At 35.0% G+C, this 27,929-nt stretch overlaps 2 protein-coding genes across 5 annotated transcripts; one reads left to right on the top strand and one right to left on the bottom strand.

Annotated features, from left to right (window-relative positions):
* Positions 1-722: 722 nt before the first annotated feature.
* LOC115452067 (spherulin-2A) lies at positions 723-2,455 on the top strand. 2 transcript variants are annotated; one of them, XM_037437867.1, is made up of 2 exons: positions 723-801; positions 1,558-2,455. In XM_037437867.1, the coding sequence occupies exon 2, from the start codon at positions 1,565-1,567 to the stop codon at positions 2,441-2,443; it is 879 nt and encodes a 292-aa protein (XP_037293764.1). In that variant the 5' UTR covers positions 723-801; positions 1,558-1,564; the 3' UTR covers positions 2,444-2,455. The 2 variants fall into 2 exon arrangements, with proteins under 2 accessions (XP_037293764.1, XP_037293762.1); XM_037437865.1 differs by lacking the exon at positions 723-801 and adding an exon at positions 843-1,062.
* A 6,411-nt stretch (positions 2,456-8,866) lies between these two features.
* Positions 8,867-27,793, bottom strand: LOC115452068 (RNA polymerase-associated protein Rtf1). Of its 3 annotated transcripts, XM_037437849.1 has the most exons (20): positions 27,590-27,793; positions 25,873-25,994; positions 23,856-23,982; positions 23,152-23,367; positions 22,427-22,490; positions 21,924-22,043; positions 20,771-20,949; positions 20,289-20,384; positions 19,537-19,730; positions 18,649-18,757; positions 17,417-17,582; positions 16,913-17,018; positions 16,137-16,268; positions 15,657-15,785; positions 15,003-15,115; positions 14,349-14,517; positions 13,467-13,565; positions 12,787-12,876; positions 12,149-12,263; positions 8,867-11,543 (listed from the first exon to the last, which is right to left on the bottom strand). In XM_037437849.1, the coding sequence occupies exons 2-20, from the start codon at positions 25,939-25,941 to the stop codon at positions 11,437-11,439; spliced, it is 2,400 nt and encodes a 799-aa protein (XP_037293746.1). In that variant the 5' UTR covers positions 25,942-25,994; positions 27,590-27,793; the 3' UTR covers positions 8,867-11,436. The 3 variants fall into 3 exon arrangements, with proteins under 3 accessions (XP_037293746.1, XP_037293756.1, XP_037293752.1); XM_037437859.1 differs by lacking the exon at positions 27,590-27,793 and having other exon boundaries at positions 17,417-17,537; positions 25,873-26,074; XM_037437855.1 differs by lacking the exon at positions 27,590-27,793 and having other exon boundaries at positions 20,289-20,381; positions 25,873-26,074.
* Positions 27,794-27,929: the final 136 nt, after the last annotated feature.

Genomic DNA, 27,929 nt, shown 5'->3' with positions numbered 1-27,929 from the left:
TGTCGATTTAGCAAAATAATTGCGTTCGGACATGTTCATGTTGCTTACAATATGATATTTACAAGTAAATCAAAAGCAATAAAGTCTGTTTAGTGACATGAAAAAATAGCAAATAGAACTTGAGGTAAAATATTCTTTCGAAAACTACAATGAAAATCCATTCCTTTTCTAAGAATTGCCCGAGTCTATGAATTCGAGGGCCCAGGGTAAATAAATGTTATTAATTTCAAAACAGCATCAAATATTTTTCTTACTTAAATTTTGGTATACTTACCTTTAGCAGTGTTTTACTCCTTATTTATTCTAGTAATTAAATAAACGTCGATATAATATGAGAAATGCATGCATTTCTTTATCGACTTCAAAGGTTCTCCATGCGATGTGTATATATTTTTTCTTTTTTAATATTTATGATCTCAGAACTCGGCCATTTTTAAAAAGTTTTCTTTTTAAATTTTTTTTAGATATGATTAAGCCGCCTGTAGGGGATGTCTGTTGGTCGACGTAACGTTACGCCAAATCTTCATGGAGTATAAAGACGTAGTTACACAACGGGCAGAAACATTCGGAGCTTCAGGTATACAACGAGTAGCCTGTGGAGAATCCAGAAAAATCCTGCTGTTCCGGTCGGAGTTAGGCTGAATCTTTGGTATTCTTGTCACGCATAATGGCCTGTCTTGAAAAACAGTGAGTTTTTTTTGCCAACAGTCTAATATGACTGCAACACGGAAAATATATATTGTTTGTTGCAGTTTACATACACGTGTTGTCCTGATTCGGTAGATCGTGCTCAACGGAAAGGTAATTAACTGTATGTATAAATAATTAGGGTTTACTTGAAGTTTAACACGTGTATTCAATCTTCTTTTGGATAAAATTTAGCCCAGATTACGCATTGATACATTTTTTAATAACATATGAAAGTTCTGTCAGATTGGGTTCAAGTATTTAGGAGATTAGCACTAACGAAAATAAAGATAAATTAACATTTGGAATTGTATTGTGTCATTAGCGAGAGATTATTACAATCAACAATAAATATACATACGTGTATATGAATAGGTATTGATGTTTTGCTATAATTTATACTTACAAGGATTATTGATTGATTACTTACTCTATTAATCTAATATAGCTTCGTTATTTATGAAACTGTTGAGTTCTTAAGTTCGATTCTCGAGTAGAGCAGTCATTTCATTTCATGACAGAGCTCTTTACGATCTGAAACCGTAAAGAACTGTCATTCTTCATATTAATTAAGAAGTAAATTTAGCAAACTGATTCACGCTTCAATCATCCCTTTATGGGCAGAATTGTGATTTATTTAAAATATAAATAAAAAAACATACAGATAATATATTCTAGATTTATACGATTTTAGAAGATTTTTTCTATATAAGAATCTCTTGTCAATGATATTCAACAAGTATTGTACTTTAGTGTTTACTTAAACATGGGTCTCGTGAAAAAAATTTATACACCTTACATTTTTATACTACAATTTTCGCATTGTGTTTACGTAGATGTATTAGAATACCTATATTACTTTATTTTCAGGCTCACAATGAAGGCTCTGCAGCTATTCCTGCTTCTTCCAATGGTTTGGGCAAAGATAAATGTAAACTTAACGGGCACGTTCGACGAATATAACCCCGATTTGAAAATATATGTCACGGGAGAAGATATAGCTCTCATTTCGGAAGAAGAAATAAAATACTTTGGGTTAACTGATGATTGTTTGAAACTGGGTGTTAAAGAATACTTTGGAAAAGAACCAAATGATGTTTATCTTAAAAGTCCTACGCCGTGGGGAGATTTGTATGAAAGTCTTCAATGGCAGCCAATTTATAGGATTTTATTTCCGAAGAATGGCAAAATAATTAATATGGCTGTAAAAAATGTAACAATACATCAGCAGACGATCGAAAACCATACCAAACAACCCTTTGTATACAATGTGGGTATTATGAAAACGGTTGAAAATACCGTCAAATCAACATGGCAGAATGACGGCTTAACTGTCATCGATGACGTTTCGTATGACATTGACATTGACAGCGCGGGAACGACTTCGTTCGGATACACGTCAAAATGGGGACACGATTCCGAACAAGGGCAGTTTATAACAATCGGAAAATCTGAGTTAGAGATTTCTTTAAAGCCTCATCAAGAAATTACTGCAAAACTGCAAGCTACCAAGGTTATACTGACATTTGAAGTGGAGTATACCTCATTTTTGTCAGGATATTTGGCTACAATCTTTGCTGATAGTCATAAAGGGCATAAATTCTGGGGTTTGGATATAGGAGCTATTATGGAGAGAAGTAATTTGAAGAATGAACTGCAGTCGAAGGAGGAAGTGGAATTTACGTTTTATATTAACTCTATAATTATTGTTCATGATAAAGAATATGGTGTTAAACTTATGGATGTGTCTTGTTGATTTCTAATAAAGTTTTTGTAAATAATTTGTTTTTTTTTGTCGTATTTATTGATTATTAGCAGCCTTGTATGAGACACTATCATGTTGCTGAGGACGACAATCCTCTAGTTCTGAGAGGGTTTACCTAGGTATTAGTCCACCACGCTGGCTAGTGCCGTATTGATTGAGTGATATTATAATTATATGGGCCATAGTCTGGGTTACCTTAAGACTAAACTAAGATGGGGGATTACTTTTGTGTACATTACAGTCTTGGTTTTATTGTGCCAGAGTCGCAATTGAATGCTTCTAAGATAATAGGACTCAACTCGAGGGGCGCAAGCCTGTCGCCCGCCAAAAAGCACCCAATTTATTTCGGTCGAAGTTTGTAAAAGGCTTTTTATTTTGTTAGCAAGGGTCCACAGACTAATTTTCAATGGCTCTGGAACCTTGGGTAGTAAAATAAAACACAATTCAGCTTTATGAAATTTATTCAAGCCCTACAGACTTAACATACATATAAAACAATAAATAATATGCTAATAATATCAACATTACCTTAACTATCTTACTTTAGGGAGCTTATACCAAATTATACTAATCACGATTAATTAAAATTACGAGACATTTTTGAGAAAATTATTTATACTTTGCTTTATATTTCTTAAGATGACGTCAGTAGGCGTCCGGTCGTAATACTAAGCCCAATGATTGTAACATGTTTGACAAGATAAAACATGGGCTAATCTAAGATTGCAATATGCTTAACTAAAGTGTAACTACATTGGCGTGGGAAAAGGGCAGATACAAACAAATAAACATCACACCTTTGTCCCCGAAGGGTAAAGCAGAGGTGCAACTAGGGCATCCACTGTTCGCTATGTGTTCCATCCCATGATGTGATAGGGGCAAGCCTATCGCCATATCTGACTGATACTGACCATAAAACAAGATAAAATAAGATGAATTTCATGGATTTCAACCAAAGATTTAAGGAGTAAGATTAAAAGAAAATACTAAACCCTGAACATTAGTTGTTGTCTTACAGTCTTGCTTTATTCTAACAACGTGAAACAATTAAATCATTGTTAGCTATGTAAGATTACAATATTTCGATTGTTGAAATCAATCATTTAATTTTCAACATTTAGTGGTATTAATTCTACACAAGACGATCTAATTGGAGTAAATTAACGGCAGATATAATAATAATATCAGCCCTGTATTATATACCGTCACACTGCTAAGCTCGGGCCTCCTCTACTACTGAGAAGGATTAGGCCTTAGTCCGCCACGCTGGCCTAGTGCGTATTGGTAGACTTTACACACCTTCAAAATTCCTATAGAGAAATTCTCAGGTATAAAAGCAAAGTATAAATATCTTACTGTATTCTAATATCTAATATACTTAATCATAATTCTGTAATATAGTGCGTAAGTGAGGCGTTTTACTGCTCCATGTAAACACGGACATATCCGCGAAATAGCAATTAAGCCAAAAGACTTTAGATGAAAATGAAACCGTAAGACAAGGGCGTAGAACATTTTTGCGGGTATATTTTTTATTTGCTATTCATATAATATAAAACATAAAGATATCTGAGTAACTTGGAGTTGATGGTGAAGCTATGATAAAAATAAAGTATTCTTATTAGTGTAACAGCACTTCTAATTTTATTTGAACTGCCATTCATGAAATTATGCCTATTCTTTCTTCATGACAGCCAAAAGTTGAATCCTCGTTTTGGATTTTTTTGTAAGAAGGGTCGAAAATCACTCATCTTTTGGCAAGCACGTATCTCCTGTACGAGACGTATCTCCTGGCTCCTACTTTTACCATATGAATTATCCCCTTCATAGAATATAAAAATATTTTCCCTCCATTTTTAAATAAGCCATGTAAGTCAAATTCTATATAAAGTCCATTGGCTTACACTTTATAACCAATCTAAATTAATGCAACAAATTGTATATGTTTTAATTCTACTTTATGTATATTTGACTAATTTATTGCTATTGAAATGAAGGCATAATGGTTTACATTCCTTTTTAGTAAGTATAGTATTTTAAAAGACAATGCTCGAATATTTTGCACTGACATAAGTTTATGATCAATGATATTTATCACATTTTTAATCGGATACATCACTCGGCCCATTTTCTAATTGCAAAACGTAATAGGACGTTAACAGAACATAACGTCATATAACGTCTTTATCGTTTATCAGGCGATAATCATTGTATCTGCAGACGTAATTAAACGTCAAGTATGTCAAAATTGAGGTAGAACGTTTTGAAGCGTAAAACGAATATATACGGGCAAGTTAATGCTGATATTTGAAGTTATAATTGTAAGAACTACAACGCTCCATTCGATAATTTGACATGCGTTATTTTGACAATGCGTAAGAAGCACGTAACGTACTGCATCGCCTTTCATAGAAATTAGCATACAGAATGCCATTCCATGCTAATTTCACGAAAATAACACGGCCGTTTTACGAGTTTACATTCATACAGAATAAGGCTCATGTAAATTATAGGCTTGTCGTACAATCACGTCGCTGTGACGTGAGTGATAAATCGACAGAACATGATATTTAAGTACACAATTTCTTTTCACAAATATTACTCTATACAGTAATAATAATTTGCTGGTGGTAGGATATATTTTATATCCGCCCGGATAGCGACCACCGTACACAAGGTGTTAAAACCCGCCATACTGTCCCCCAAGTGTTTCGCGTTCCGGGATCAGCCTGTTTATATCCCGTTCCATCAGGCCGGCATAATTGTGTCGATTGTCGAGGGGTAATCTTCTTGTCAGTCGACATTCTATTGGACCCCACTCCACTTCCCATCAGGTGTAGTGGGGTCACTACCGTATGAAAAAATAATATAAAGTTTAGTAGTAGATAACGGCATTTACCATATTTGGTCTAATTTTATTGCCCTCTTTATCCTGTATGCCAGGGAGCCAGTGCCAAGTACTTGGCATAACGTATAGCATCGTACAATATATGGTAATGTATGGTGCAACAATAAAAAGTTAACATTAATGTAGAATTTCTTCATAAATAATACGGTTTTTAGTTCTCTAGTGCATCGTTTTGTCTTCCGTTAGATAAAGAGCAGTGGAGAGTAATTAACTTTCTTTTTATTGCTGGTATAGGCTGAAAATTCGTTAACAATACGAGAGGCATTTTGTTTTGCATTGCTTACTTCGATATCCAACAGAATTAGTTAAATGATTTGCTTTGTAGCAATCTAACCATTAAAAAGTAGCGCTTAGTGTCCACACCGCATGCACGCCCATGTACGGGAAGACATTTGTCGCGGCTCTAGGCACATAGTTCAGTGTATATACCTTTTGGTTGTAACTACATATTAAGGCCTACGAGGGCTCGCGAATATTTCTTGCCCTGTCCGAAGAGGGGTCCTTTCCTTCCCCTAGGTATCCCTAACTTTCCTTCAGTGCTCTGCAGTCGTTAAGCCGAGGGATTCCACCCCGGTGTACTGCGGGGTGTGATAGAAAAAAAAACATTAACAAATATACAAATGCCGTTGTATTACAAATCAGTATTTAACATTTGACTCGTGGTGCGTCTGAACTAGTATATGAATAATGTCTCTAAATTTGATACGACTTAAAGACTGGAAATTTGAATACAATTGTTGATTGCAATGGTTATGCTGACTCAATAATTTAATAGACTGGTAACAAGACTCGTGGTATGACATAGTATTTAATGAAGTTGTATGCATGACGTCATAGCACGTCATTATTTTTATTTAAGTAATAAAGTCAATTAATTTGACTACATTGGATAACAAGTTTGAAAAAAAAAACATGTTCAGTTATTTTGCAAATCGTAAAAATTTTCCAACTACATACGTGGTTTCGTAATACTAGCGTAGTACTACACTGCTGTGAAGTCCCGGATTTGAATTCCAGGTCGGACAGTGATTTTGGGTATATCAGCCCGGAGACTGGAATTTGTGCTCGATATGGCGATAAATTCGCTCACTATTACATGGGAAGGAATACATTTGTCGAATTGTGGGTGCTCTGCTTGCCCCTACCTACCCCTTAGGGGATAAAGACGTGACGAATGACATTGTTTGATTGACAATGTAAAAGGTAAACCGGTAGGTTTAATAATATCAGCCCTGTATTATATACTTGCCCACTGCTTGGCACGGGCCTCCTCTACTACTGAGAGGGATTAGGCCTTAGTCCACCACGCTGGCCTAGTGCGGATTGGTAGACTTCACACACCTTCGAAATTCCTATAGAGAACTTCTCAGATGTGCAGGTTTCCTCACGATGTTTTCCTTCACCGTTAAAGCGAACGATAAATTCACAAAGAATACACACATGATTTTTTAGAAAAGTCAGAGGTGTGTGTCCTTGGGATTTGAACCTGCGGCCATTCGTATTGGCAGTCCGTCCCATACCCAACTAGGCTATCGCCGCAAACCGGTAGGTTTAGGAGCAAGAAATTTTTAACAAGTTATGCAATGTCTGATCAGGCGTTTTAATTTCCTTTCTAAAGGGTTGAATTAAAATTTGTTTAAAGTTATGTTTAGACTGCAAGATTACTTGAAGAAGAAGCCGTCTTTACGACGTAAACAATCATAGCAAGCTGACTTCTGAAAATTTTCAAGCTTGCAACTTGATTTGACTGCGCAAGGACAAGTTGCATGTGAATAGAAATTGAAATATTTCGTTAGAGTAATTGCATTTGGAAGTTCTTGCAATATATTGCTGCAAGAACTTGCTTCTTCAAACTTAGCATTATATCCGTTCCATGTGTTAAGGAACGAGCTATCGCCTTATCAGTGTTAAGACACCGTCTAAAATTAAAAGAAATTGTATCTATTGTGATTTTTGGTTTAAAAGTCTTCGAGACTTCGCAAGTTCCCTGCGCCTTACATATTCCTCTTAACAATGTACACGTTTTGAAAAATAATTCATATATCCGAATATTGGTATTATAATGTTTAGCGAATCATTGAATAACCACTCAAGTTTGGTTAACTAAAGCTTGCACGTGCTCACACCAACAGAATTTAATATTGTGTTAAAAATGTTGCAAATAATTATTTATGTTTACGCGAATGTTAGACGTTTAAATAAAACTATTTTTCGGATTTTATCGCGGTTTTCTATATTATATTTTCTCTTAACAAGTTGAGACACTGTCAGCTCATTTTGCGTAGATCGGATCAATAGCTAAAAAAAATAAATTTATATTTGTAAAATGTACGTAGAAATTTTAACTGACTTTTCGGATGACCATCACCTCAGTCCCTTCATGACCAGTAGGTGGAAGTCTTCGAAACGTCGAGAGGAAATCAAAATATAAAAAAACTGAAATAAACCCGAAAAATAGTTTTATTTCATACATACATACACAGTATCACGCTTTAGAGTAGACTATGGATTGCCACTGCACGATTCTTGCAAATTTTTCTTGCTTCCTCCACCTTCAATTCCATTTATTTTAATGTTTCAAATTATTATAATTGAAGGAAAATGTTCATAAAACATATTTTGTCTTTTTTGAAGTGTGCATTGAGTTGTCAAGACGTATATTTATTCAGACATTACGCATGCGCGTAAAAGTGCGCACACGCTAGCTTCAGATGATCGAACATTAGAAAATTTTGCTTTTATGATAATGCTATGTTATTGTATATACAAATATGAAAATTGGTGTTTTATTGAGCAATTGTAAATGTATTTCAGTATACGTGGTGTGGTATTTATCTTAGTTTTGTTTAAGGATTTTTTTTTATTTCAACGGCGTTAAACCAATTTATAACTTAAATGCGGTGAACACGGATATATGAAAATTTTAACGTTATCAGCTGTTTTCAATATACGATTCCAAAATGTTCAATCCGAGAATGAACCAATCAAAATACGTGATATTTTGTAACCCTCTTATTCATGACGTTATTTATCTAAGGACGGAGCATTGCTGTGATAACAAGTCTGTTTCTCAGCTTTGTTTATCTGACAGCCAACTAGTTTAAGTTGTTTCTCAATATTAGCCAATCACAACAGCCCTATGTCTACGCACTGCGAAGGCTGCCATGCCGTCAGCACTGAGAAACAGACTTGTTATCACAGCAAAGCTCCGTCCTTAGATAAAAAAATGTCTATAAATGTGTAAAAAAACTTCGTTGTGATTGGTCCGTTTGTATAACTATTTAATGTAGCTTAAGCTGCCACTTAAGAGTTTGTTCTCACCTGAGTGGGCGTTGTTTAATAAATATTACTCAGCTCTCAAAATCCGTCAGTGTGAGAATGTCGAACGAAATAAACTCACTTTTATATTAGGATACTCGGTGAGCCCCCTGGCTTTCCTTGCATTCAAAAGGGGCCGTGGGTATTTCTATTTTATGCAACGAGGTGTTAAAATGTTTAAAGAAATATTATAAGGGGAAATTTTGTAATTTTGATGGTGTTTTTATTAATTATGTCCGAAGCAACCGCATGTGTTTAGTTTTCCTTTATTCCATACATCACGGGTTAAGGTTTAAGGATAAATATAAGTACGCAATTTGTTCTCGAAGTTTCCAATTAACATTAACACCGCGGACTGCGCGCTTCAAGGAACCCCCAAATGTTGTTAAATTAAGTTTTCAAAGGACCTAAAGATCGCTGGAATAAACTATGTAGGTACATATTTTAGGGGCCCCTTATGAAGTAGTTATGTCAATGCTTTCAATATTGTTTTAGCGACTATGGCTTTGCGATAGTTTTCATCAGATTACGTTTCACAAATAAGTTTTTATTTGCTATTTAACATAATTTTCACATCCATACATTTCATAATCAAGGTAAATAAATATTCATACATTGTGTAATTCGTAAACAATTATTTTATTATTAATTAAATTATTACGCATTTTAATAACGTTTTTATTAAAATTACTTAAGCTTTGATCAAAAGCGAATAACATATTTGTTCGTACTCAAATTAGGAATATCGACTTTACTTTAAAATCGTTTTAAGCATCAAAACGATTAATTTTAATCGATTCTAAGCTGACCGAAACATAGTCACTCAAACCTAGTCATCGATTTAAAAACGGATTATTCAAATCCATTACCGAATAATCGATACAATCGACACACCTAACTCGAATTAATGTCAAACTAAACGTAACAAAAGACGGTACAAAATGTACCTTCATAAATCGATTACAACTAACATTATAATTAAAGCTATTTATAAATAGTACTTATTATTTCTACATTACGGTTGGAAACACTTTGACAATCGATACGCAGACAAACAACATTTTCTATTTATAATGTAAAAAAACAATTATAAAAGTATTTGTCACAGCCTACGTTTAGACATAGATTTATAGTCCAGAAATTAAGTTTTAAAATCAAGAGCAGACTTAACTAGACAGTCAATATGCTATGTTGAAAAGTTACGACCGAACGAAGTTATTAGTTGCAATCATAATGGCTTATTTACATACATAACATCACGCATTTTATCCCCGAAGGGGTATGCAGAGGCGCAACTAGGGCACCCACTTTTCGCCAAGTATGTTCCGTCCCATGATGTGATAGGGGGCGAGCCTATCGCCATATCGGGCACAAATTCCAGACTCCGGGCTGATACTGAGCAGAAAAACCCAAATATCACTTTGCCCGACCCGGGATTCGAACTCAGGACCTCAGAGCGCTATTGTACCGGACGTGCAATACAACTACGCCACCGAGGCAGTCGAATAATGGCTTATTTCCCTGGATATTAACTCGTTATGCCGCATGGGGGATTTCTCCGAACATGGGAGAATGAATAATGAAGGGTTCCTCATATTGGCACTATAGTATGTCTGAACCAAAATATTCGGTCCTCCGCCCTCGGCAATTTTTGTACTCTGTGTCTCCACACCGCATGCACCCCACGGGGGGACATTTGTCGTGGCCCTAGGCACACTGTTAAGTGTTTTTACCTCATAGTTGCCAAATTCATATTGAGGTCAATAAGGGCTCGCGAACATCTCCCTTCTTCCCTCCGCCCATCCTAAGATGCCCGATTCCTTCTCCTTCCTCAACTCCTTCCAAACCTTCCTCCAGGGCCTTGCAGTCGCTAAGCTGGGGGATTCCAGTTCGCGAGTTACATCCGGTGTGGAATGCGGGGTTCGATACCCAAAAAAACACTCTGGTCCCATCGACTAATGAAAATGGTTTCCGCGTGTTGGATTTATAGCTTGTGAGTACAGAAAATCTCCTGCACCCCGAATGCATACTCTAACGACCAATAGATGAGTTTTTATGCCGGCTTTTATAACTAGATATAGATAGACAATAAAATGAAACATTTACTATATTTTGTGAATTTTCTTTTATACAAAGACATGGACAACCAGGGTAGGTTTGATCCTTCGAGCCGGATTTGAAGTCTGTATATAACATCCCATCTATCTTTTTAAATAGACATGAACAAACAAAATAAAATATTCCTTATATTTCATTTAAAAATTCATTTATAGAAAGGCATAGACAACCAATGCAGGTTTGATCCTTCGAGCCGGATTTAAAGTCTGGATGTAACATTTCATAGTCTAGCGTTGACAATGTCTTACTCCTGCGAACCAGTCATCTGTTAAACATAGCTCATAAGACAACCGATTGGATCCTTCGAGCCGGATTAATACACTAACACACGTTTATCGTAATTTTCTATTTTAGATCCTTTAGACGAATGCATCTGTTGGGTATCATAATGGTTGTTGACGGAACCATAAACAATTGCTATGACTCTTCAAACAGGATCTGTAAGTTTTCCATAAACAAACCTTGATCCTTCTAACCGGATGTATACCTCTATAATACTTCAAATCAATTTTCGGTCCTTCGAGCCGGAACTACGTAACACCCGTTAGCTGTAAATAACTTTCCACAGACAAAAGTGTTTCCAACCGCGCAGTAAAGTCAAGTCCATAGACAATCACACGCGCACGAGTCCGCACAACACTCATATAAGCCCGTGGCGTTTCTTGTACTCTTCGAGGTTCAGCGAGCGCTTTGGTCCGGTCTCTTTCACTTTTGTGGTCACTTGCTTCGGTTGGGAGGAAACGGCCTCTGTGAAATAAACATCGCTGTTAATGTGTCTTATGGTGTTAGTTATAAAGCCTCTTTTAAAAGTTAAAGTAACTTATAATGTGTAAATGCAAAAGTTGGTAAATGTTTGAATGTTTGTTAGAAGTTAGCTGAACGAATTAGGATAAAAATTTGCAGTGGTAAGCCATGTTTTGGATTAACAATTTCATATCGTTATAATAACTTCTTAAGAACATCTGAACCTCTTCACAAACCTTCATGTTTATAATATTAGTAAATACTGGGTCAATGATCATACAATGATCTAGTAAGTATAAAAATATATGTAGAAACTATAAATAACTGTTAAATGCGCATCGAGTTCACTCATATAGAAAATTATAAAAAAAAAATAATAACTTTTGTAAGTGAATTATGTTTAAGAATAAGATATGTGCATATTTCAAATATCCAAATACCACACACCATGCAAGGAATCTGTTGTGCGCCTTGTATTGTTAACTGTGTGTGTGTGTGTGTTTTTATTTATTTTTATACTTTTATTTTGTATTTATGTGTGTGTAGAGAAATAAATGGTTCAAATAATTTATAATATACATCTTTTGCCAATATCATTACATACTCACTCGCCACAGGCAGGTCTAGCTCTATGTTGATGTCGAAGTCGTGCAGAGAGTACAGACTCGTGTTGTCCGTAGACGACGGGTTGTCCACTCGCGATCTCTCGTCCTCCTCCGCTTGCTGTTATCATAGACAACATTAGAGTGGTCTAGAAGTGGAATATACAATTGGGAACCATAGCCAACATTAGAGTAGACTAGAAATGACAGACATTTGGGAAGACTAATTATGAAACAAGTTTTGTTATTACTTAATTACTAAGTTTTGCTGGTGGCAGGATATATTTTATATCCACCCAGATAGCGACCACCACATAAGGTGTTAAAACCCGCCATATCGGGCCACGTAAGTGTCGCGTTCCAGGGTCAGCTTGTGTATATCGGGTTCTAACAGGCCAGCATAATTGTGTCGACTGTCGAGTAGTAATATCTCGTTAGTCGACATTCTATTGGACCTCACTCCACTTACCATCAGGTGCAGTGCAATGGCGTACACATATAAAAAAAAAACAACATAGTTGCATTTTATCCTGCTTGGTACATTTCCACGATGGATTCGAAGCTAGTAATAGACTGTCTATTGACGTTGGGCGTGAGAAAGTCGCTCGTCCGTACTCATCAACCGAGTAACAGTAGAAGCTTACCACGAGTCTCTCCCGTTCTTGTCTCTCGCGCGCCATTTTGTGCTCTTCTTCTCTCTGTTTCTGAGCATCTGCGACGGCCGCTTCGAACTCCTGAGAACAATACACGAATATATTAATACCTGCCCTGTATATGTCGCCCACTGCTGGGCATGGGCTTTATTTATTACAAAGAGGGTTGAGCGCTTTGAGTGCGGGTTTGTTGACTTTATAAACTATCGCTAGTAGGGTAGGTCATTATGTTTAATTTTGTAAATTATTTTATATGTAACAGAAAATAATATGAAGAAGAAATTCTTCTGTGATATAAGTATCAAAATTGGTTGAAAAATAAATCAGTTATTCATTTTTGAAATATTATTGTAAATAAAACTGGAGCTATCACGCTATCTCTTTCTCACGCACGCTGCGTTATGGCCGGTGACATTAAGTGACGTCACAGTTTGCTATTACTGTTACTTGACAGCTACATTTAATACTATATTTCAAATTTTTATAAGTTATTAAGTATTCCAGAAATTTTGAAAAATCCTTTTCTTCTAGATTTTGTATCAAATACATTTTTGATACATGTATTTAAAGAAGTAATCAACTGTACTCCAGACTAAATAGACAAGCTAAAATTTTTACCACTAAATAAAATTTTAATGAAAATCGATACAGTAATCGATTAAATGCCATACCTGACTCCTGTTCCCCTGGTGCGACTTGAAGTTCATCACGGGCTTGGTGTGCCGCCGCGTGAACGGGTCGTCTTGCTTCTTGCCTTTGTTCGCTTTCACCTGGAATAGATGGCGTTAGTGTGCTATCGACTTAAGGCTAACCGATATTAATGTATCCACCGCCTAATCACATAATATCAGAAGTCATGGATGCACTGAGTGTAAAACTATGAACATATTGTAGTTGTAAATGCGTTTGGACGTTCTTGCACAACCCATTGCTGCAAGAACTTGCTAGTCTAAACTTAATAGCCTGACCAGGGAAATAGAGACCCTGCTCCAGAGGCGCCACTTTTTCTTATTCAATAGAATATGCAATTACGAAAAAGGCAGTTCTCATAAATATAAAATATTTAGAAATGTATACATAATAACAAATAACAAAAAAAGAATTTGAACTGCTTTATTGCTAATTGAACCCAAGTTGTAACCAAATATTTTTTTTACACTACTTTAGAAAATATTGAGTTTCTATATCCTAAACTGTTTACATTTTCAGACATGTGCCCTTTTCGAAATTGCATATTCAAATATAAGTTAAAGTTGTCGGAATAAAATATTAGTACCATATTATAAAACATGGCGAGGTTTTTTATTGTCCTAGTCAAGCTACACAAATTTATTTATTTTATTTATTTATACTTATATTATAACACCATAACGGTTAATACTAATGCGATGTTAAACAGATTTAATCTTAATTGATGTCAATACATCTATGAGCCATTTCTGTGAATTCTGACAGGTTATATATAAATATATCCAAGCTCTGGGATATAGTATTAATAACTTTTAAACTTTTATTTTCGTAGACTAGTCTAAAAATCAATAAATAATTCTCACCTCTTCCATAATGGCCTTCTCGGCAGCTTCTACATTCAACTTTCTATTCCTGTTGTTGATATACGATATGCTCTGTATAGAGGAGGTCCTCGTCTTGTCCAGCAGGCTGGCTCTCTCCTCCAACTCTTCCAGTTTGGCGTTGAGTTCCATCACCAGTTCATCGTCACCTCTGGGTGGAAAAACAAGGTGTAAATATGGTGGTGGTAACCGTTCTCTGGGTAATTTTTACATCTGTTATGAAATTAAATAATTTATTTCTATGAAATGTTAAACATTATTTGGACTTAGTGAATTTTTATTCAATCACCAAGAAAGATGTTCCATCAAAAAGAACGGGCAAGGAACTCTAGTATTTTTTTTCCAAATAAGTTAAAAAGGACCCACCAACAAAATGATGCTCTAACCTTATTTTTAAAAGATATCTTGAAATTTATAGGACATATAAAAAAATTACACAAGTTATTTCAACATGTTATTTTAACTTTGGTAGTTTAATTTTTTTATAATGTGGATATTGTGTCATTAATTTCACAATAAAACTGCCACTAAAATGATTGATGCCTAAGTGCAACTTTGTTTGCCTACGTGATACATGGCTGAATATTTATTTTCCTATGTCCATCTAATTTGACAGGAGAAAATAAAATTAGAAACCTGATTTGCGCCACGTCTCTCTCCTTCATGAGTTGTGTTTTCTTCATCGCGTAGTTTGTAGGATGAGATCTGAAACGCTCTTTCTCTGCCACTATTTTTTCTATATCTTCTTCCTGCGAACATAAATAAAGCAGTGGAGTTTTCAAATTAATTTATTTAGTTTTATTAGAGTATTGAACATGAGGTTTTGAATTATTGGAGTCAAAGCATTCTTTTCGATCAATATATAGTAATGAAACCACATACTCATCTATACCTCTGCTAATGTTGTGACAAATGCATTCACAAATACCATAAAAAAAAACTGATTTTTCTTTACAGTTTTGTTTTATCATTATGTAGTTTAGTGCGACTACGGTGTGCGTGAGTGTATTTCTGACTAGAAGTGTGATGTTGTCGCTGCGGCATTAGGGCGTGTAAAATTAAAACTACTTTTTATTTATATGCTTTTTGTTTGAAACTTACACTTTTTTTAATTGGTATATTTAAGAAGAAATATGGTTTAATGCAACGCAATGTCAAAATGACCCTGTATTACTTTCTAACATATCACTATGTAAAAACATGTGATCTATCTGTTGCAATGTGAAAGGATAACCTAACACAATAGCATTTTATATTATTATTATAGTGTTTGTTACAAAGTTATATTACCTTGAACTCATACATCAGAGCGTCTTTAACTTCGCTGATCTTGTTCCGCACAAAGTCCATGGTGGGGGGTTTCTTGTTCGCGTCCTTTATCGCCTTGTGCCATTTCTGGAACTCGCCATCAGTGAATTCCTGAAAAGGATCATGATCATTGACATATATTCTATAGACACGAACGTCCATATAAACTATTTGTTCAAAATCTGAACTAAAATGGCAACCAAAACGTCACTAACCTATTTATTCACTTGAACAACAAATAATTTTACTTATTTGACTAATATTTTTGTGCAAATCCAGGTTTACGTTTAGACTCGAGTTTTAACATCACGAACGCCACTCCGTACACAACCTCAAGCTGTCACTATTGACAATACTAAGGTCAGTTTGAATGGATTGCAGTTTAATTCAGTTGAACACAGTGAATGTTCGGAACGCCAAATCTAGTACGTAGTGCATACATATCGATGTCATAAACATTACCTGATTGCTAACAAACTCCAGTCGGAACACTCTGTCCTGCGTCCCGTGACGTAACTTCAATCCCTTGTTGGTTCGCGTGTTGCCCAAATTGTATATCTTTGCCGTTTCATATACATCTATAATTTCCGCCACCTGACAACATTAGATATATTAAATAATAATTTAAATGCAGTATTTTTCTTGCATTTTTACTCTGAAATCACTGAAGGGAATTTTAAAAAACTGAATTTAGATTTTACAGTCAAAATATTATTTACACATAAACTATGTGAATTACATAAACACATTGAACGAATGAACGAACACAATGTTATAGAAAAAATAATTATTGTTGAATAAGTATTAATAATTTTGACAGTAAGTTAGAGGTTCATTCTTATAGTAGTATTTCCCCACTACCTTTTTCCCCCAGTAATTGCACCGACAATGATTATAGCAAAAGAAGCACGCTTTTACAGCTACTGGTTTAAACTGTAGCTTGTAAAGAATCAAGACTTTTAATTAATTTGGACATAGATACGCAAAAAGGATCCAACCCACAGTATGGTCGAAAATGAGCCGAGTATGCCAAATTACTTCTAGCCTGTAAGGTCTATATTTTCCATTATTAAAAACATCTTAATTAAAATATGTTAATGTGAACTTTTTATTAACAAAATAATATATTCAATGAGCAAAAATACGATTTAAACTTCAATCTTCATTTGTCAAAAGTGTAACTTTGTGGGCCGTATCGTTTTTGCGTATATACATTTGAGGTTCAAAATGCAAGTTACCCTGTACACGGGGTTGCCGTTGTTGTTCCCAATTCCGATGCGCACGAAGCATCCGTTGACGACTCGCGCGAAGAACGGCAGGTGGACCAGACGCTCCAGCTTAAACCTGCAGACATGTATCTATATAATATATTTATGTCCTCCCCGTGACCATAAAGGCTGAAGTCTTCAAAACGTCGGGAAAAAACTAAAATAATTAAATCCGCGATAAAATCCGAAAAATAGTTTAATTTCAATATCTAACATTCGCTTAAACATCAGAAATCATTATATTTATTTATTGCTTTGAATGACGAGAAGAGTTTGCCGTTCGCCTGATGGTAAGACGACCGCCCATAAACAGTAGAAACATCAACACCATGAATTACAAAGTACTGTTTGGTATTCCACTGCGCTCGCCATCCTGAGACATGACATGTTCAGTCTTATTATGTCGAGTAGTTACACTGGCTACAATGTAATTATTAAATTAATTTAAATGACATTTTGATCATCACACATTACCTGCTCAGTCTGAGTTTGTTGATCTGATCCCTCGTGTCCGCGTATTTGACTTCTACTTCTTCGCGTTTCTTCTCTTCCTCTTCTCCTCCAGAAGACGAAGAGCTTGTTGAACTTCGACGTCCTGAAGCCAAAGTCGTTCTCATTTTTACAGAACTCTGAGAGATATCTATACATGATAAGAACAAAGAAATAGTCATAAATATATATTATATAATTTGGTTAACTAAAGCTGGACTGTTTGCAGTACTCACACAAAGAATTTTATGTAGCATGTTCAAAAATATTTCATTATAGTTGAAGGGACAAATAATAATAATATATGTTATCAGCCCTGTATTATATACTGTCCAACTGCTGGGCACGAGCCCCGTCTACTACTGAGAGGGATTAGGCCTTAGTCCACCACGCTGTAGTGCGGATTGGTACACTTCACATAACCTCATAATACTTATAGAGAACTTTTCAGGTGTGCACGTTTCCTCACGATGTTTTCCTTCACCGTTAAAGCAAGCGATAATTCACAAAGACTACACACATAATTTATTTGAAGGGATAGATACATAGATGTAAACAAAATATCACGGTATATTTTGATTGCAGATGTATGCATTGCGTTGTCATGACGTATGTTTATTTACAGACACTACACACGCGTGATGTAAATGTGCGCATACGTCAGCTTTAGATAATCGACCTTATACCTTATGTATATAGTTTAAAATACAGCAATCAAATAGATATCAAATCCAAGTACAGTATTTCTATAGTCATATTGCAATACGCGCACGTGACGTCATCGTGTACTACTATGCGTGCGAAGAAAAGAGATGGAGCGATAGCCTACAACGCGCCCACTCCTGCACAATGCAATATTTGATACACGAATTTCTGGCTCATTTCTTAACCAAATTCATCGCAGTTTTCACAGTGGGGTTTCTTTTTTGTATTTGCTATACTGCCGTGCTAAGCTCAAAAGCGGTATCTCAGAAAAAAATCAAAATCTTTATTTTTATGTCGTCAGATAGCTTAAAGAAATATCCATTCAATGAACTTACTTAAATAACGGTATCTTGTTTAAAACTTGCTAAAAAAAACCTTAAAAGAGTTTCTCTATCTCAGTTTTACATACAAAACTATATTTACAAAACTTCATTCTTGCATTTAGCACGGCAGTATAGAATAATATACAACATCAGACATAGCAAAGTACCCTATTATAAAATGCTACTCACCAGATTTATTATCTTCAGAATCTGATCCCGAATCGTCAGAATAAATATCTGACGCCTTCAACTTGACGCTCTGTTTGCTCGTGCCGCCTATTATTTCCGCGTCAGCGTCCTGTGGGAACAAAAGGACTATAATATTTTGGATAGTACTTGTTAAGAGCTAATATTAAACTCAATGAACACTCTGTACATAGATTAATTGCTTTAGCTGTGATATTACTACTCTAGAATATAGCAGTTGTATTACGGTACAACTATAGCGCTGAAGTCTTGAGTTTCTATCCTCGGATGGGGCAAAGAGATATTCTTTTTTATTTTTAACCTGATTACGTTTGTTAGCCTGGTAGGGACAGCTTATACAAACACACCGGACTTTCGGAAGAGTGATTTAGGCACTAGAAACCCTTAAAAGTTAATTGACCATGCTGAGGATAACCCAGTAACTGGTTACGAAGCTTAACTCAGGACGGTCACTGGCAGAGGATGAGACATAAGCGATTATGAAAGAGATATTGGGTTTTTCCTCTCAGTATGTCGTGGAGTCTGGTATTTGTGCCCGATGTGGCGATCGGCTCGCACCTATCACATCATTGGACAGAATACATGGCGGAAAGTGGTTGCGTTGGTTACACGTCCGGCTTTTCGGGGATAATACCGTGATGTGTGTGTTTGTAGGCGAACGGCCATTTGAATCGGAATGCGGGCGCGTTGTTCGCGACACTCAGACGGACGCGTCGCACACGCTACGTACAAATCTTGTTGCGCTTTATAAGGAATACCAATTTCGTTTTGTATCTGTTCAATTATTTAACCAGCCCTAAACATGACCTACAGTGTTAGTTTGTCATCATCACTCTTAGAAGCCTGGCTTTACAAACACCTGGTACTCACATCTTCCTCTTCCTTGTCCTTATTCTTCTCTTCCTCTAATTTTCTCTTCTGCTTGATGTGTTCCACTCTTGTCGCCTTGGCATCTCTCTGTGCCCTCAACGCGGCCATCGCGTTCTGTCTGCGATCGTCCACGTTCCGTTTGCGACCTTCTGTTTTTGCACCGAAGAGTGGTGATGCTGACCGTTCTGATGCTTCTGCAAGAGGATATTTTTATAAGAATACTTTTTCAATATGGAAAAAACACAACAGGGTTGTCTATGGTTGGGATTGGCTGGCCTATCGAGTCATGACACATTTTTTTTTTATATTTTATTTTATTAAAATTAAGACGCAAAACACATTATCAATATTAAAGCTAATTATATGAGCTTGATGGGCATATTACTTGTGGTTCTGTTTAACCTTTTGGGTATAAATCCTAGATTAAGTTACACATATTTCATAAATGATAAGTAAAAGAATCATAGAGATCAGAAGTGTAATATTATTTATGACAAGCCAAACATTCCTACATAATACAAAACAAAGTCCCCCACATTCTGTTTGTGGGAATTCTGAATTTGATATGGAAACAGTTTGAATCCCTGTGAAACCCCACTTTCCAAGAAAATTATAGGGAGACATTTATCCTGGAAAAATTTAATCACATGTGCAATACTGCGAGCAAAAAGCTAGTTATAAATATATAACAAAAACATTTGGATCTTGTAGCATCAGAGTACAGCACATACTATAACATTTTCCATACACACCTGCATCTTTGGAATCATCCAGTATCTCCCCAGGACTCGCCGGTGGAGCATCCTTCTCTTCCTCAGGCTCTTTGGGTTGTTCTGCCTCGGCCTCTGCTGCCATAAACATTAACAATTAAACATATTGGTGGTAGGTCTCTCGATGTGAGTCTGCTTGGGTAGGTATCACTGCAATGTCTATTCCTACTGCCAAGTAGCATTATTTAGTCAATGTTGTTTTCCAGTTTGAAGGACATTGTAGCCAGTGTAACTACTGGACATAATAAGACTAAACATCTCATGTGTCAGGATGATTAAACAATTTTCGAAAACCAAATCCCACTACGAAAATCAGTCTTGAAAATTTATTGAAAAAAGAAAAGACAGTCTAGTACATACAAATCTTTATAAAAAACAATCATATATTTGGATAAAAATGTCTCACAATCTTTTAACAGAATAATGCAGTGGTGTCATTTTTTTAGAACTAAAACATGTGTTACCTTGTTTCTCCCTCTCTCTCTCCCGCTCGCGCTCCCTCTCCTTCTCGCGCTGTTGTCTCTGGTCTCGCAGCGCTTTCCTCCGCTTCCGCGCCTCCCTCCGCCGCGCGATGGCGCCGGGGGACGCGGACCTCTCCGCGGCGGAACGACGAGCTAAACGAAGCTTGCGTTCTATCTCCCATCTAAAAGTTTGGAATTGAAATTAAACTAATTTTCGGATTCTATCGCGGTGCTAGTATTTTATTTTCTCCCGACGTTTCGAAGACTTTGCAGCCTTCATGGTCACGGGGAAGTTTGGAATTATTTGATTCAGAGATTAGTCAGATCGCTGTACCTTTTTTATACAGGTACAGATGTGATCTCACCATATCTGATAGGAATTGTAGTAGGGTCCAGATTAAATGGACAAAGGAGGGATGACTAAATGTCACCATAATGATTTCTTAAGTTTACGCGAATGTTAGACATTTAAATTAAACTATTTTACGAATTTAATATTTTACTTTTCTCCCTCTCTGTCTTACTAAGATATTGTAACTGACTTTACGGATGAACAACACCTCAGTCCCCCCCGTGACCATGAAGGCTTCAAAGTCTTCGAAACGTCGGGCGAAAAGTAAAATATTAAAACTGCAATAAATGTCACCAGTCGTCACAAATATGTCGACATTTTTTTGTTTGCACTAAGTAATATTGGCGTGACTTACTTTTGACTCATATTATGATTGCAAAAATTTGTGAAGTTATTTGGTTATTACAGATTAATCTATACTTATTATAAAATAAAGTCCCCTTTTCTGGATGTATGTGATTGATTTTCTCAAAAACTACCAAACAGATTTTTATGAAATTTGCTATGGAGATAGTTTAAGATCCTAGGTAGGTTATAAACTGCTTTCTATCCCGGAGTTTTTTTTCCACTTTTGTCACTACTCTAAAAGAATTCGTTACAAAAGCAACATCATACTTTCAGTCAGAAATACACTCACGCACACGCCATATCATAAAACTAGAATCCAGATTTTTAACAAAATTATTTATTTATTGATTATTTTTGGCATGTCATCAGCGGTAAAGACGCGTATGTAATATCATTTATTAACGTAATATCAAAATGAATAGTTTCTATTGTATTTTTAAATGGCGTCTCAAATACCTTGTTTTCATAAGGTCCCTCCTCTCAATTCTCTTGAATATCTCCTGTTCTCTCTCCTTCTCCGACATAGCTGCCAGCCGGGCTCTATCTTCCTCATCCCCCATGAGGTTCTCATCGTATCTGTTAATATATCATCATTATATATCATCTCTTCAAGGAACCTTCACAGTAGACTAATATATCATGATTATTTATCGTCAGGCTAACAATACATCTCTTTAAGGAACCTTTATAGTAGCCATATTTTTTTAATATACATAAAAAAATATTGAAATTGTCGTCCCCGGGCCCATCTAAGTGTGGGCCATTAGGTAGAATTTTTTTTTAACTCTACATGTCTGTTTTATTATGGTGCATTAAAATGGCATAACTATATGAGTTTCAAACCATTACATGCTTTTTTAGTTGTAAAAACACTACTCAGTTAAGAAAGAAAGCTGAGAAAACTGGCTTAATTGTTGCGATAAATCTGGCATGCTAATCTGATATTTTGTATTCCTTACCCATCATCAAATTCCTCTTCAGAATCAATGGAATCATTATCCGATGAATGTGATGACACTTCACCTATGAAATTAATTATACTTGTTACATTTCAAACAACAAAGATTTCATACTTACATTTAACTTTAGGCTTAAGCTGAATTAACTATGAATAATGACATTGAAATTACTATAAACAAACATGGGATAGCAAGGGAATTGTTATAAATAAACATGGGATGAAATTGAAATTGTTATAAATAAACATTGGATCACATTGGAATTACTAACATAAACATGGGATGGCTTTGGATTAAACACAAATAAAAATGGGATGACATTAGAATTAATAATACAGAAATGGGATAGATTTGGAATACACAAATGAATATGGGATGACATTGGAATTGCCAAAAATGAATATGGGATGATACAGGAATTACTAATGCAAATATGGGGTGGCTTTGGAAATGCCACATTGAATATGGGATGACATTGGAATTACTAATACAGAGTATGACTATGTTATGGTAACAAATTAATATAGGATGATATTGAAATGACTAATACAAACATGGGATGGCTTTGGAATTGTCACACATGAATATGGGATGACAATGAAATTACTAATACAAACATGGGATGGCTTTGGAATGAATATGGGATGAATGTGAAAATGATGAGATGAATGGATTTGCCACAAATGAACATGCCACTACTTTATAGTAACACCTAATAAACCTACCTTCTTCAGGTTCACTAAAAGTGTCCTTTTTCTTTTCAGACCCTCCACTGTCTGTGCTTTTTCTGACCTCAACCTTTTTTGGCTCGGGTCGCTTTTTATTATCATCGGACATATCTGAAGATGTCTTTCGAGTGCTGCGTGGTTGTTCTTTTTTTGTTGACGCTTCGCTTTTTGCATCGCTTTCCGAGTCCGAGTCTGATGATGACGAAGATTTGGCTAGAAAGTAATGCGATAATCATTCAGAGGGTCAAAATGACTAATTCATGTATTCGAAACAAAATTATACTACATGCTTTCTATTTAAGCAATAATCTTTTCACCATGAAGCTTGGAAATGGATGCGATTTGAAATTTTTGGATTGCTGACAATCTCATTTAACTTATCTAGGGTCATACTAGCACATTACTTTATTTTAGTATTTCTCACTCTTGTTTTACTATTTAAAAATAATTAAATAACACACATGCTGTTATGATTTTGAATAATTAAATAGAGTAATTGTTAATATATCAATGTTTATGTATACATATATTAATGGATAAAAAAAGTCCAGATCTCAGTATAAAAAATATGACTACAGTAATTGTTTTTAAAAATATGTAACAGATTTTTTTTTAAGGCAAACTTTTCTAGAAATTTTATTGCCACTTGTAAACGATTAAAAAAAAAACTGATTTAAAGTTAAAAATGTTTTTTTACTCACAGTTCTTCTTATCATCATCGTCCCAATCTGATTCACTATCTGATGATTTTCCCGATGATTTACCCTTTGATCTTGACTGTGGAGGGGAATCTGTTTTCTTTTTTTTCTTTGCTAAGTTTAAGAATTGCTGTAACAAACATTAAGAATCATATTTGTAATGTTTTATTATTATATTTTTTTTTACTTTCATTCTTATTATAATGGGTCCAATATGACTCACAAAAAAAAATTATGGTATTTGAAACAGATTTAGTGGAATTTTAGGATTTGATCAAGTAATTACATAATAGTTTGAATTTTCTGGATTTTCATAAAACTAACAATAGTTTGAAATTAAACTAATTTTCCGGATTCTATCGCGGTTTTTTGTTTTTTATTTTTCTCCCGACGTTTCGAATACTTTGCAGTCTTCATGGTCCCGGGGGGGACTGAGGTGTTGTTCATCCGCAAAGTCAAAGCTACAATATCTACCTACATTTTACAATGAGCTCATTCTGCGTAGATCAGACCACCAACAGCTAAATTTTTAAAAAAGTTGTATAATTGTAAAATTTGTATTGAAAAAAAATTTGGTAATCTGAAGACTATCTGCACTAAATAAGTTTCTTTTTTTGAGTCTTTGAATACATCCAAAATTAAAAACATTGTTAGTTTAATTTACTTGGATGAAAATGCATCAAACATAATCATTACTATTTTTGTAAACCTTTATAATATAATAATAGTAATATCAGCCCTGTATTATATACTTGCCCACTGCTGAGCACGGGCCTCCTCTACTACTGAGAGAGATTAGGCCTTAGTCCACCACGCTAGCCTAGTGCGGATTGGTAGACTTCACACGACTTCGAAATTCCTATAGAGAACTTCTCAGATGTGCAGGTTTCCTCACGATGTTTTCCTTCACCGTTAAAGCAAATGATAAATTCACAAAGAATACACACATGATTTTTTAGAAAAGTCAGAGGTGTGTGCCCTTGGGGATTTGAACCTGCGGACATTCGTCTCGGCAGTCCGTTCCACACCCAACTAGGCTATCGCTGCTTTTTTGTAAACCTTTAATTATTGTGTAATTTCAAAAACTGTAACTACTTCTTCTTGTTTGAAGGCAAAGGGACAATGAAGTGTTCAATATTCTTAGTAATAAAGTAACTATTATATAATTTTAGTTCAATTCCCACCTAATGACAATTACCAGCTGTATTGTAAATCTTCAGATAATATATTATTTAACATATTTTTTTATTTTAGCTATATCTACTATATGTCATACATATAGTATGTTCCAGAAATGCTAAGTCATTCTCTTTGGCATAACAACAAAAAATACATGAAACAATATAAACAGATGTATATTTGGTAAATAGCATAGCAACATAGTATAGCATGCTATGTATTATAAATATTTATGACAGAATGACTGTATTTTTCATTTAATTGCCGCTCTAAAGAGATATGAACAAGGTTGTATAAGCTGCAATGTGAAAACATGTTCAAAAAGTAAATGAAAGAGATTGTAACACAAATGTGCCTCCAAAATAGAAAGTTTACACCCCAAGTTACATAACGAGAGAAATTTTTCAGCACCAACGTATCGAAATTTGTCCAAAATGTGATTTTTACATAACATTCTTAACTACGCGTCTTTTTTATCAATGTGACCGCCGAAGTTTGGAATTTTGCTTGTTTCTACATAAACAAGGAGGCAGATAACGTGATATGTGTGTATTTCTCTCCCAATATCCATGAGTCACGGTCTAGGGGCCATTACAAAGGTTTACAAAGTAAATAAAATAACGATTTCTTAGAAAACGTTGTTCCAGATTTTTGTGTTTTTTTTCTACAATACACCCCAGCCGCTGTTCTATTTATAAAGTTGTGCGAAAAATACTCTGTTAGAACTGCGAAACATTGATCTTGGCCTATTTACGCAGTCAAATCGCCAAAGAATGTCGTCAAAACGTTACACTGCGATGTAAACTTATAACCTTCGTTGGTTACGAAAAAACGCACTTACCGAGTCTAAATCTGAACACTCGCTGCTGGAATCTGAATCTATTAATGGTTTATTCTTTCTTTTGGCCATTTTATTGTATTTTAACACTCGTAATAATGCTAAAATACGTTTGCTTGGTTTTCCTTCTCAAAGAGAATATAATCACTACGTTTTAAGAGACAGGACTTAATACAAAGTAATAAAATCGAATTTACATGGCGTATCAATACCAATATCACGGAAGAATACGTCAGGAACGTCAAATAACAATACTACCAACTGAACAAAATACATAGTAGTGAGCACTTTTTATCGATATCGATAAATTCTACTGGGTGGGAATCGACGCTAAAGCTACTTTGATAAAATTCATATAATGTATTTTCGAGTCCACATTATCAATCCAACTCACTGTATATTACAGTGAACATTTTAGCACTATAATTACAAGGCTGGACTAAAATGAGGACTCGAAATAAAATGAAAAGTTTTCACATGTTGAATAATAATTATATTTTAAAATAAAATCCTTCATTCACCATGTAGGCGAATATAGTTGCACTTATGATAGGTCAAGGTACAATGAGAATATTTAATTATAAAGTCAAAGGATGGTGACACTTCTTTGTCGCACTTCTCTTGAAAGATATTATCATTTGTGCAATAATTGTTTATAAAAACATGGCACGGAAATTCAAACAACATTTCATCAGGAAGTGGATCAGCTTTCAAATTTTTCGATGGTATGTCTGACTTTCTAAGGCGATTGTTCTTTTATTAAAATCTTTGTTATTAAAGTGAGAACCACACACATATTTTAAAGTATGCAGCTTTTCTATGGGAACATATATCAAATCTTCTCTTCCCACAACCTGAACTCACTTTCGGCATCTGGAAATATTTTTTAATTGGAAATAAATTGCTTATTAAATTATATTTAAGCCTAAAATCATAAACAGTGCCTAGGCACATTGATTGCTCAACGCATTTTTAAGTACACACACACACACACACATACACGACTTTAGTATTTTTTGTCCTGATGATCAGTCATCATCTTACTAATATTATAAAGCGTGTGCATGCAATTGTATGTTTATTATTCGTACCCGCAAAAATCTAAAATGATTGCGATTAAACTTGGTATGTAGATAGTTAGAATTACTACTTTTTATCACTATGTTCCCACAGAATCTGGACCTAAATAGGTGAAACCACGGAGGGCAGATTAATAAATTTAAACAGGTATCGATATCGATAATAATAACAACATCACTAGTAACATAATGGTAATTAGAAAATGAGAATTTTTATTATTTCTAAGCTACTTTATTTGCGCGATGACTAAAAACATCTAATTAATGCTTACCTGACCTCATCCAATGGAAATTTCGCCATAAACATTCTGCTTTTGTGATTTATTCGACTGGCTCGATCTCCACAAATTTCACACGTAATGAAACGTTTCTTTGGTGGCATGTCTTTAATACGTATTCACTTACACCAACAAAAACACTTTTTGGTATATTTTTACTTGTTTGAATAACAAATAATACAAACATAAATCAATAAAACACAAATGTATTCCAAAACGTCAGGAAGTAAACAAACAATAATAATGGCGGTGAGGAATAGAAAGAGAAACTGTACTGAGAGAGAGAGATAGCAGTATCCGCCATTAAATGCCATGTCAATTCCATACAAAAGATTTTTTGTTCCTTGTTGCGCTAGGCTGTTCCTTCTTTGCGAAGTCGTCAATCGACCATAGACTCACTATTTGTTTTTTTTGGCGCATTCTTGTTCTTGATATTCGGTTTATTTGTCATTTGTAACGAAACGAGATCTGTATATATATTTTATAAAGCTACAAATTATTTTTATTATACGTAATAAACGTTTCAATAATAACGTTTCAGTAATTAGCACAAAAAATCGGTTCAAGAAAATGTTATCCTTAAATAAATATTTGCAAAAACAAACTAGAATGTTATAGCATCATTATCGTTTACTCTATGTTTTTTTGAAACTGTTAGCTAATTAGTCGATTTTTTATAAGTAATCCATGCTATCGGCTAAAT

The sequence above is a fragment of the Manduca sexta genome, chromosome 2, assembly GCF_014839805.1.
Source record: "Manduca sexta isolate Smith_Timp_Sample1 chromosome 2, JHU_Msex_v1.0, whole genome shotgun sequence".
Lineage (NCBI taxonomy): Eukaryota > Metazoa > Arthropoda > Insecta > Lepidoptera > Sphingidae > Manduca > Manduca sexta.
Note: the sequence above shows the minus strand (reverse complement) of the source record. Positions and strands in the feature narration are given on the sequence as shown.

Excerpts from the sequence above, each read along its gene's own strand:
- LOC115452068 (XM_037437849.1), bottom strand. The coding sequence starts at position 25,941 with ATGGCCAAAAGAAAGAATAAACCATTAATAGATTCAGATTCCAGCAGC. Across the intron at positions 15,116-15,656 it reads CTCTGATGTATGAGTTCAAG|GAAGAAGATATAGAAAAAAT; the intron begins GTAATATAACTT and ends TTATGTTCGCAG. Across the intron at positions 12,264-12,786 it reads AAGAACGGGAGAGACTCGTG|CAAGCGGAGGAGGACGAGAG; the intron begins GTAAGCTTCTAC and ends CTATGATAACAG.